The sequence below is a fragment of the Phaethon lepturus genome, unplaced genomic scaffold (assembly GCF_000687285.1).
Source record: "Phaethon lepturus isolate BGI_N335 unplaced genomic scaffold, ASM68728v1 scaffold6355, whole genome shotgun sequence".
Taxonomy (NCBI): domain Eukaryota; kingdom Metazoa; phylum Chordata; class Aves; order Phaethontiformes; family Phaethontidae; genus Phaethon; species Phaethon lepturus.
Window position 1 is genome coordinate 28,186 of NW_010538274.1, and position 11,921 is coordinate 40,106.

Here is an 11,921-nt window from a genome sequence, read left to right on the forward strand (position 1 = left end):
CTTTTAATTATTTACCTGTTTTCTGTTTCCCGCTCTATTTTTCTTCATGCCTGCTCCATATTTTCACAGTCATTGACTCCAATCCTCTGTTCAGTTTTTCAGTTATAATTACATTGTTAAGAAGTGGAATTAGCTGAACTGGAGTCTGAGAAATGTCATGTCATGTTGAACCAACCATTGATGATAGACATACACATTAATCGTGTTCTCCCTTACTTAGGGAGGTCAGCAGCAATAGGGCAGTAGATAAGCTGACTTGAGCATCAATGGTAAGGTAGTTGGAAGAGTTAGAAGGGGAAAAATGAGCTCTAAAAATCCTTGTCCTCTCTTCTTCTTAATTGGGCTGTTAATTACAAATAAGGAAGCTGGAAGAAGCATTAAAAGGTGTAACATTTTAAAAATGTTTTGTATAGAACTAAAATTTTCTAGCTATTTCTAAAAATTATATACTCTAAAAATGGGCATTTTATTCTCCACTTAAATGTAAGCTTTTCTTATAAGGCATGGGAGCGCTTTTTAGGGAATAGGAACTTGATTCAGTGTTTCTGGGCACAGAAACCTAAAGGCACTTCCTTGAATCAGGTCTGGATATGTGTTTCTTTCATGTATCTCGCAAGCAATGCTTTGCTGTTAATCCCTTTCTGCAGTTTGATAGGTAGAAGTCTTTTTTTTGTTGTTGGCTGCTTGGTTACATAGATGGTGTTAGGCTTTAGTGTACTTAAAACCCAAGCAGAACAGTCCCTACTTCCCTAAATACAGGAATCCTTAAAGCATATTCAGTGCCAGGAAAAAAAAAAAAAAAGTTATGTGAAATTTTCTTCATAAAAGCTATTGCACCATATGTTTTCCTGGGATTGAAACTCAACATCTCTTCTTCAAATCTGTTTTAAAATCTTCAGTTGGGGGGGGGGGGAGGGGGGAAAACATTAAAAGATTTTAAATGTATTGAAGAAAGCAACCAATTACAGGTGGAGAGGAGAATAAATAGGAGTCTGTATTTGTGATGGTGCAAGTTACATATTTAATCCTCTTAAAAATATCAATATATGCTTCTGAGCTCTAAATGGGAAATTTTTTTTTCTAAAAATCTATTTTGGTGTCAGCTCAGTTTCTACTTATTTTAACAACTACAGAAACAATGCGTTTTATGTTCTCTTTAGACCAGCAGAAACTGCTGCTAAATCTTGTTAGATCTGCTGGATGTTGGTTATTAATACAAAAATGTCTTTACTGGTTGTTGAGTTGGAAAATTGTAGTATTTGTACAAACTTGGAATGCAAATACTCATTTCACTCAGTCATTCAGCACACATGAAAAATTACTATTTAACTGCTGACTTTAAATTCCTGTTTGCCTTTTTTTCTTTTTCTCTATCAAGGTTATGTCCAGGGGATGAGTGACTTGCTTTCACCTGTCTTGTATGTTATGGAGAATGAAGTAGATGCCTTTTGGTGCTTTGTATCATATATGGATCAAATGGTAAAATAAAACTTTTTTTAGCCCCCATAAACAGATAAGCTATGAACAGCATTTGGGATAAATTTTGTTTTATAAATTTCATCGGGCTTTTTCATTCTTTTAAAGCAATCATCTTATCTTTGAAGTCAATATATTTTTTCTGATTGACACAGGTTATGGTGGGTTTGTGATACTATTACTGTGCAATACAAACAAATTTGCCTCCTTGGAATTCCAAAGTAACTCAGAGCCATCACAGACAAATTTGTATTAATCAGGAGTCCTCTGGCAGGACTTTGTTTAAGATAATGGTTCCCTGTCACACTTGCCTTTTGACATTTATTAAATGTGATTTAGACTTTTCATAAACTGAAGCTTTTATGAATTGTGCATGTGACAAAACAATATGTGACTGGTATGAGAATAAAAAAAGTTGTCTTTTTGGTTTGAGTGCAGTGGTGCTCCTTGGAGATACAGAGCATAGGCTGATTTAAAATATCATTTATCACATACAAAAGTGTTATGAAACACAGCTCACTGCTTTAGTTAAAACTTTCAATAAAAGGCAGATATTTCGTTAGATAAAATCACAGTTAAATATTCTTATGTTAAATACCTAAAAGATGAGAACCACTGTGGCAAAACCAAAACTTTTTTAAAAACTAAAAATAGCTGTAAATCTCAGAACTATCATTGAGTTAATAAAAATGACAGTGCTAATATTTTATTCCATCCAGCATCAGAATTTTGAAGAACAGATGCAGGGTATGAAGACACAACTAATTCAACTGAGTACTTTGCTTCGTTTACTAGACAGTGGATTTTGCAGTTATTTAGGTAGGTGTATTATTCATGCACAATAACTAAAACAACTTGCTGCATTCTGTGTGCATTGATATCCTTACCAGTCTTTAAACATAATTCCAATAGTAATATTATGTGAATAGAGGACTTGTAAACCAATAATGCCTAAAAGATTTCAATAATTGTTCCATGCCTATTGGAAAAACAGGGTCATCTTGTTACTGATTTTAAAAATATGCCATCCTCTGGCAAATATCTTTGATTCGGAAAAGGGCCAACCATCTTAAAAACCAGTGGTATGATTGTGTACCTGTAAAGTGTGGTGTGGTTTTTTTTTTTTTTTTTCCCCTGTTGTCTTAACAAAATTTGGTGTTTATGAAATGTAACACTCTTATTCCTAGAATCTCAAGACTCAGGCTACCTTTATTTTTGCTTCCGATGGCTTCTTATCAGATTTAAAAGGGAATTTAGCTTCCAAGATATTCTTCGACTCTGGGAGGTAAGATGATACTTCATGACACAAACTCCAGCAGTCTTCGGGCTTTCGAATAAAAAGTATGTATCGTTCTGCAAAGTGATTAATATTCTAAAAGATCTGTTTTTTGAACTGATTCAGTGCAATGAGGTGAGGACATATTAGCATATGTCATGTCTTTTTAGTCAAAAGAACAACTTAGGAAGTTAATGGAAAAATACTTATAGGATCTGGTGGGCATAAATTGGCTTTGTCAAAAAGGTTTGGACAGGATCCTTCAGATGAGGCTCTTAACTGATACTCTGCACTTACTACTTTCACTTAACTTGTAATGGAAAATAGCTTATGCCAGAAGAAATGGCATTTGTGTGTGTGTCTGGTTAGTTCCTTGATATTGGTAGGACTTCATAGATTAAGTGGAATGAAGCACTGGCAGGGTAGTTTTAGTGTTAGCCAAAAACATAAAGAGAGTGATGTCAGAAGATCCAGTTCATCTTCATGATAAGGCTTCATGATGCCAAATAACATAAAGTAAAACACCAAAATGTGGAAGTTCTGATAATTTCAGGTTAATGAGATATTTTTTGATTTAGGTGATCTTGCAATCAGATGAAATAATTAAGCTGAACATTATTGTTGAATTCTTTAATTCTTTGTTCCCAGAAAATGGAGAAGCGTGTCAACAGTACAGGTTTATTGTCTAAGATGTGTTTAGCAAGAGCACAGTGTCCACTGAAAACTCCCAAACAAGACAATAAGTGTTCAGATGAATGGAAGGAGTATTTTCTAGGATGTAACATCACATAGAGTTGTGCTGGGGAACAGAAGGGTAATGAAAAGAACAGCACTGATGCATAAAATTTGTACTATAATGAAAAATAATGTTGTTTCTGGTATAATGAAAAATAATGTTGATGCTTTTATTCACTTTTTCCACTAATGAAAAAGGAGTCACATGAAGAGGAGGACCAGTATTTAAAACTGTCTAAAGTAAATCTTTTTTAGCTTTTTATCATCAGTTGGTGGAATTTACTATTAGAGAGTATCGAGGTGATATTTTAATTGAAGAGGACTAAAAAGTTTATGAATAACATCCATAAATAAGGAAACCAAAATATATGAAACCAAAAGAATTCTTTCATTCCAAGGGATAAAATGATAATTATTTTGGGGGAAAAAAATTCACCCATCATCTTGTTTTCTCCACTCAGTGTTATGTTGTCTTCTCAGTATTTTTTTTAAAGACTAATTTTTCTTCTGAAATTTATGACAACAGTATTTTTATTTATAGTTTATAGTCCCCGTCTGGCATGTTTTTATCACCTCTGCCTTAATGTGTGTATATGTGTGCATACAGAAAAGAAGAATTTACGAGTTAGAAATACAGTGTATTTTTTTCTGTCATGGGAGGATGATGGAAACCTATTGATATATGATAGTGTTGTAGGTTCCTTCTAGCACATCATAATGTATGTTCACAACAAGTATTCATTATTTTTCTAGGAGATATGAAATGGGAAAAGGGATATCTTGTTTTCCTTTTTAAAACAAAGTAATTAAGGCATCACGTTTTTATGTAAAAGTTAGTGTCACCTTTGTCACAGTTTAAGTCCAGCTTAAAACAGGGTTTTTTTCCTATTCATAGCTATGCAGCTTCATTGGTATCAGTGGAGTGTATATGTGGGATTTACAAAGGCAAGCTGTAGGCACAGGAGATTATTTTCCCCTTTGTAATCAGTAGAGAGAAATGAACTGCTTTTACGGTATTTCACTCTGAGCAAAATTCATGTGCTATTTTGTAATAGCACGTGAATTGAGGGAGCCCGATTTGAAGGTGATGTTAACCTATGATGTATTCACTTGCAGAGGGTAGAATGGGAAGAAGGGGAGGTACCATCTGAGGTTCCAGTCCCAAGGTCCAGGACTTCCAGGGCTTTTTCCTGTCTAATCTATGAATTTCAGGGTGTTCTTTTGGACCTCCATTTCTGTCCTCTGAGTTGCCTGAACCACTAAGGTAGCGTAGGATACATTTTCCCTATTGCCACTGGCTTCATGACTTTCCAGTGTTTTATCTCAAAAAAAAAAAAAAAGGAATGAAGATTCTCCACTAGACTGGTTATTAGACATTCACCTTAGAGATGGGAGGTACCTGTCCCTATCAGCCGGAGTAGATGCTGAAACCAAGCCCCACCACTTACTGAGCAAGAGCCATGATAATCAGGTTGTGGTAGAAAATGTGGGTGGTTGTATCATCGCTACATGGTGTAGCAGGGTGTGCTTAGGCAGTGCACACGCTAGAAGGGTGGCGTTCCACCTCGTGTGGATAAGTTGAGACACGTTGTGTGATTGCAGTTATTTGCAATGCTATATGAACTCCTTTTTACAGAAATACGAATGCAGGTTAAACTGCTCTCTCTGTGGGTGGGATGATTTACAGTACATTTTAGCAGTGTCTCTCAAACTCAGCTCAGATAGACAGCGTACTGAGCCACTGCTTAGATGTCCCAAAATGGAGAGCAGCTCAGTCCCTCTCTCACAGTGGAGGTACAGGCAATATTACCTTGTAATTCCAGCCAGCTCTTAATCTTTCCTTTGCACAGTGAGCTGCTTCATTCCCAACATGGTACAGGAAGACTGGGTAGAAAAAGAAGAATCCCAAAAGAAAAATTTTATAACAAAATTACACAGCTAGCTCACACTTACCGCCAGTGTTATGTTACAGCTCACATTGTATAAACCAGAATGACCTAGTGATAAATTGCTTTACATGTATGTTAGTATTTGTTATGAAAATTCATGGATGCTGAGGTAGCGCTAGAATAAATGAGTCCTTTCTTGCATAGCTTTATCAGAAAGAAATAGGAAGAAAAGAGTTATCACACTTAAGGGGTATACTTTTATATTCTTAATTTAAATGCTGTTTTTCTTTCATCCTTTTCCAAGCATTTTGTGGTGCTGCTGTTACGCATTTACATACATAAGTTTAAGTGCATGCTGTGCTCCAGACTTGAAAAGGTACATCAAAATGGTAGCAAAAAGTGTGGAATTTTCTGCAGCTATATTAGCGGCTGGTAACAGTTGCTCATGTTCCTCAGAGGAGAGAATGTCTGTGAACATCCATCTTTGGTTTTTTGGTTTTTTTTCCACTGTTGAAGCCAGATCCAGCTTCCACTAAAGTTACAGCTTGAAGTAAATACTACTTAAAGTAGATATTTCAGTAGGATAGCATTAAACGATAGATATCAAAGTTAAACAGTCTGTTAAAGTCTATGAAAAGGTAACTGTTACACAGATTTTGGTTTGATTTCCCCTGTATCCTGCATTGTCATGTTTCAGTCATCTATGGTCTGGATTAGATTTAATGCCAAGAGGCAGCCCGTTGTCTGATACACTTCATCAGTGGTTGTTGTAGATTAATGGTGTGCATACCATGAGAATTTGAGTGTACCGGAAATGTGTAGGCAGTAGTTTGCTCTCTATGTTCAAACTTGATGTTGAACCAAATCCATGTACAGCTGTCAGTATTTCCTTCTTATGAAGTAGGAGTAAGAAAAACCAACACAGTAGTGTGTAGGCAGACTGTATTTGATAGACCATAGGCATTTTTATATGGCTGTTACTGTTTATCAATGTATTTACATTCCAGCCCTTTTTCTGGAGTGAGAGAGTGCTTTAACAGAATACTGGATATCTGAAAAAGATAAGAAATGTAATTCTGGACTGGGTGAATTGAATCTTAATTGAAACACTCAAGATGAATTGCACTTCAGTTTGGGTGAACTTTGTTTGGATATCTTTTAGCTTTATGCAGTTCTGTTGATGTGCCACTTATACTTGAACTTTTATCACTAGTACAAGTAAGCTTTTGTTGAGCTTTAAGGCTGTGTTCTATCAGTAATGAAGCAAGAAAATTTTTACTAGTGAAGTAAGACTGAATCTTCATGAGCCTGCTTTTTTTTACATGCCTCTTCTGAGAGTAAATCTGTTGATTTAAATCCTTTTATCTGTTTGTCAGAGTAATTTTTGCAAACAATTTTTTGTTTCCTTCCTTTTTTTTGTTGTCAAAACAGTTTTCCATCTTTCTGCCCACCACACACATTCTCTTCAAATACTGCTTTTTTAAGATTTGACTCTCATGAACATGGTGAAGTGGGCTATTAATACTGAGGTTGCACATTTCAGTCCCAGAGAACTAGAGAACGATTACCTGTGGCCTCTGTAGGACCAAAAGCCAATGTGTTTGCAGTCAGAAAGTAACAACCGCCCACCGCCAACACCTGCGTGTCCACGTATTTAGGCTGTTGTAGTGGGGTGATTTGGAACAACTTTAGAACCTTATTTATAACCGTTAGAACCTTTTGGAGGGATTGCTGAGCATGACACACTTCTACCAATTCACACTTAATGCAGACACACCAAGCCACATAAATGATTTGTTAGTTTTAATTACTTCTGTGTAGTTAGTAATTTTGAGTAGGAGAATTTCACATGAGCTGAGATAGTATACACACATTCAGAAGACCGCAAGCTCAGGCAGCTTAATAGCCTTACAGTGGACAACCTGGTAGACACAGAAGTTTTAAAGAACCAGGTAAGCATTTGGTGACTCAGACTTGCAGTTGTCACTAATTGGCCAAAACAAAAATTTCAAATAATTGTACAAATACTTAGTTGCCTTCAAAAATATCTTATTGTCAGTTAAGCTACATGGCTTGAGGGCTTACTTATTTTCCAAGAACTGTTTTTATTTTCAGAGGAGAAGCACAAATATTTCAAAAGTGGTTTTCATATTATAATAGGTCATGTGGACGGAACTGCCTTGCCAGAATTTTCATCTTCTACTTTGTTGTGCTATCTTAGAATCTGAAAAACAGCAAATAATGGACAAGCACTATGGCTTTAATGAAATATTAAAGGTACTGAATTCTTATGCATTGTTTAAATATTAATTAACTTTGGGGAGTTAATGCAGTATGTTCCTATTTCATGTTGGAGGGAAGAAGAGGTGTGTACTCTCTTCCAAAGGGTTAAATGTGAACTGAATGTCTATCTTCCATGCTTTCGAAATGGTTTATTTGATGTCTGTGTTTAGTGACAAGATCATTAACGGATGGCAAATGGTTCTCCCCCTTAGACTATTGTTTAGTATGTTTAAGATTAATTTTTTCTTCTATAATCTTATTTGTTATCTCTTTGAAAATGTGAGCTGGGGGGGTACCTAGGAGGGCTAGATAGTTTTTCACATTTAGAATTACCGTGGATTCCTCTTGCAGATCTCAGATACTGGTGAAAGCCAGCTGTTGCATACTACGTCTTTCAGTACGCATTTGTCAAAGCAAATAGAGATGTTTAGTATTTCATAGTTTAAAGGGCAAGCTTATAAGGTGATACTTATTAGCAGTGCAGTAGAGTATTAGTGTCTTTCACAATAAAGCATATTTACCATTTATCACACTTACTATTCTTTGTGAATATATTTTTAGCATATCAATGAACTGTCTATGAAAATTGATGTGGAATATATACTCTGTAAAGCAGAAGCAATTTCTATGCAGATGATGAATTGCAAGGTAAAGGGTTTTTTTAATATATCTACTGTAAGCTTCTACTATCTCCTATAGACAGTAAAAGTGTGTAGTTGGCTGTAAGTGTACATGTATGACTTGCAAAATAAATAAATGCTGGGGTGTGATAAAGGCTGTGCTGTATCTATACAGCACCTACATTCTAGAAGTGTGTAAGCAAGAGTGATTAATTTTATAGAGTAATACTGTTCCCTGGATTGTGCCTTTTGGTTGTGATTTCTTAACTCTGACTAGATAACCTCTGTACAAGTAATTTGATGTGCAGTGTACTTGAGAAAAACAAGGTGAAGGGTGCATTGCACTGAAAGCATACCAGACTTATTAGGCAGAAACTAATGGTTCACTCAATAAAAGTAATTTCAATATGTGAAGTGTTATTATAATAGTTGTTTAGACTTTATTTTTTGTCATGAAGATTATATTGTTAATCAGGAATTGATTCCTGAGCCTGTACCCTTTGCTGTCTTTTAAAAAAACAGATACAGAAAATGGTAACTTTAATGGAACTAATGCTGAGACAGATGCTTTCAGTACAGATAGATTCAGACGAATGATTATTTACTGGGGGTGAGGGACAGACCAGCAGGGGCTTTGTTGTTAATTTTTTTTCCATTTAATTACAGTCATTTTTAATATTTTTCTTTTTGCCCTGTGCTCCTTTTTAGGAATTGCCTCAAGCAGTTAGTGAGATCCTGGGGATAGAAAGCAGTTCTATAACACCGGATTCAGATACTGGAGAGGATGAAAGTGGAGCTGTGTTGAGTTGTCCAACGTCGTCATATCAGAGTATCTCAACACCTGTAATTGCTGCCAATGGAACAAGAGACAGTACTCAACAGATGTCTGAGACGCAGAGCCTGACACCTGCGTAATTGCAGTTGGCTAAATTGAAGAAAGACTTTCACTGAGCACGTTTTTTTCAAGCACTTGAGAGATGAATATTTAAATTTGGTGTTGATTAAGCTTTAAGGTTGGAAAGAAAAATCTGTACTGTAATGCTCTTGCATTAAAGCTTTACAACATGACTCAACTTAACTATTTTTGTAGTTTCTTCTACCAAAATAGCCTTTTGTTTTCAATAACATTCCTTAATATTTTTGTAGCCAAGTGCATTTTCTTTTTGCTGGTGAACTGGAAATGGATGGTGATTAAGAATGAATTTGAAAATTCTGCATTTGCTGAGCTTTCACACGTATTGATCTAAGACAGTGTGAGCTCTTTGATTTGAGCGGATTCACAATAGGCTGGCTGAAGCTGCTGTACAAAACTTTCAAGCTGAAGAAATGCTGATGTGTTAAAAGAAGGATTGTTTTGTAAATGAATGGGTTTTCCCTATCTCAGATGTTTACAAAAATACTTCTAAGTATTTGTTGCTGGTTGAATGTAGATTTGAAATGGACATTTATACTTACACAGTTGAATGTCCAAATACTGAATTTTGTGTAATTGGGGGTGGATGAACAGTATATTTTTACATTAACATATCTTCACTTTATATATGCATATATATATTTACACACATACACACACTATATACACAAATGTTTGTGAATACTAAAAGGACAGTCGTATTTTCAATATCTGAATAAACTTGACTGTTCATTCATATGAATCAGTTTGACCAAATTAATGCACAGCTCCAACTTGGGCTCTTTTTCAAAACTTTTCTAACTGAAGGTAACTTTCATGTGAATACATTCAGTCCTACACTTGAGGTAATTTTGCAATTGATTTATTGCAAACTTTACTAATGTTTATCTTTGGTAATATATTCACTGATCAATTAACTACTTACACTGTTTTTATGGCAAGATTATTTGGAGAATTAATAAGCAGGTTATTAAAAAAAACAAACCACAAACCAAAATAGTAATCACAATTAATATTAATGCATTTTTGTATATGCAAAAGGCAGTGTGAGTTTATTCCATGCCATGCTGATGTCCTTTGACGTTATGTGAAATTTAACATAACTGATTGAGTGTATTCATTATTTGGTAACTATTGTACATATATAAAATAAAAATCAAAGCTGATTTAGTGTTTTTAATTAAATCATATTTAGAGAAAAAATCTAGTTGTCTGGTTGTTGATATAAGAACATGAGACAGAGGGGATAGCTAGCAATGGTTAGTCCATCTATTATATATTTTATGAGTAATGAAGAGTAGTGGGAATATCTGTTTGTTACAGCGTGGAACATGCCTTTCATCTCTAGGAGGTTTATGTGTGGGATATGGTGGAGCTTGCTGTTCTTCTGGAGCAGTTTACTTTTACAAGTGTTATTTATTTGTGCCATCTAAAGCAAATACAAGTAATACAAAAAGGTTTCAATAGATAAATCAAGTTGTTACAATAATTTGAGACCCAATTAAACTTCTCTCACCAGTTGTGAACAAACACTGGATAGCTGAATCAGTATAGATTTTGTTTTTAATACTGTCAATGTGCTATCTCTCATCAGTTAATAAGAAGAGTCTTACGCGGTGACTGTCAAGGATTCACAGCTCGGCGTAGCTGTAGCCTTTCATTTCCTGTCCAGGAAATTACTGTGAAGCATCATGCTTTTGCTCACTGTTGAGCATTGTGCTGCTTGGCAGTTCATTTAAAGTGGCAGAGAATACATAAAGGCATTAGAACTTACATAATCAACACTTTCATTCAAATACACTAAGGAAGTTAGCTTTGGTATTTTTGGAGCACCTAGTTCACTTGCAAAATGTTTTTGTTAAAAATTATGGAGACTATGGAAGAGGGGAGGGAAATGTCTAAAACTGAGAAACTCAGTGGGCAAGTCTGGCAGTTAACTATGCATGGTTCTTCAGGACATGCAGCCACAAAAAATTATATGCAACATGTTAAGATCTCAAAGAAAATAATAATTGACTGAACATGAATATTCAATTGTTTAGGAAAAGCATATTTAAGTGGAATTCTGTCATTTCTTAGAATTACAGCTCTGGCTGTGAAGAAACGTTACCAGCCTTGAAGTAAAGTTTGCCTTGCCTTTTTCATAGAATCATAGAATCTCTGGGTTGGAAGTGACCTTTAAAGGCCATCTAGTCCAACCCCCCTGCAATGAGGAGGGGCATCTGTAGCTAGTTGATGATGCTCAGAGCCCCGTCTGACCTGACCTGGAATGTTTTCCAGGGATGGGTCATCAGCCATGCCTCCGGGCAACCTGTGCCAATATTTCAGCTCCCTCATTGTGAAAAATTTCTTCCTTATATCTAGCCTGAATCTGCCCTCTTTTAGCTTAAAACCATTATCCAGGCCCTGCTAAAAAAATGTCTCCATCTTTTTTATAAAGCCCCCTTGAAGAACTGGAAGGCTGCAATAAGGTCTCCCCGGAGCCTTCTCCAGGATGAACAACCCCAACTCCCTCAGCCTGTCCTCATAGCAGAGGTGTTCCATCCCTCTGATCATTTTTGTGGCCCTCCTCTGGACCTGCTCCAACAGGTGTTAATTGTTCTTTCCTCTTTGTATTAAGCACTCGGATGTCAAGGGTGAGAAGTTTGCTCCTGAAGTAACAGTGGGCAGCTGCTCTGGAAGGCTTGGAGTTGGTAGGCTTGCTCTGCTTCCTGAGAGCAACATCAAAT

At 35.9% G+C, this 11,921-nt stretch overlaps 1 protein-coding gene across 1 annotated transcript in view; it reads left to right on the forward strand.

Annotated features, from left to right (window-relative positions):
* The window catches only part of TBC1D15 (TBC1 domain family, member 15), a gene marked incomplete at its 5' end in the record, with an annotated part of 28,941 nt that extends 18,546 nt beyond the window's left edge, over positions 1-10,395 (forward strand). The window contains 6 exons of the mRNA XM_010286738.1: positions 1,379-1,479; positions 2,196-2,295; positions 2,664-2,761; positions 7,537-7,653; positions 8,221-8,307; positions 8,988-10,395. Coding sequence (XP_010285040.1) covers positions 1,379-1,479; positions 2,196-2,295; positions 2,664-2,761; positions 7,537-7,653; positions 8,221-8,307; positions 8,988-9,194 — 710 coding nt within the window. The remainder of the gene's footprint in view (positions 1-1,378; positions 1,480-2,195; positions 2,296-2,663; positions 2,762-7,536; positions 7,654-8,220; positions 8,308-8,987) is intronic.
* Positions 10,396-11,921: the final 1,526 nt, after the last annotated feature.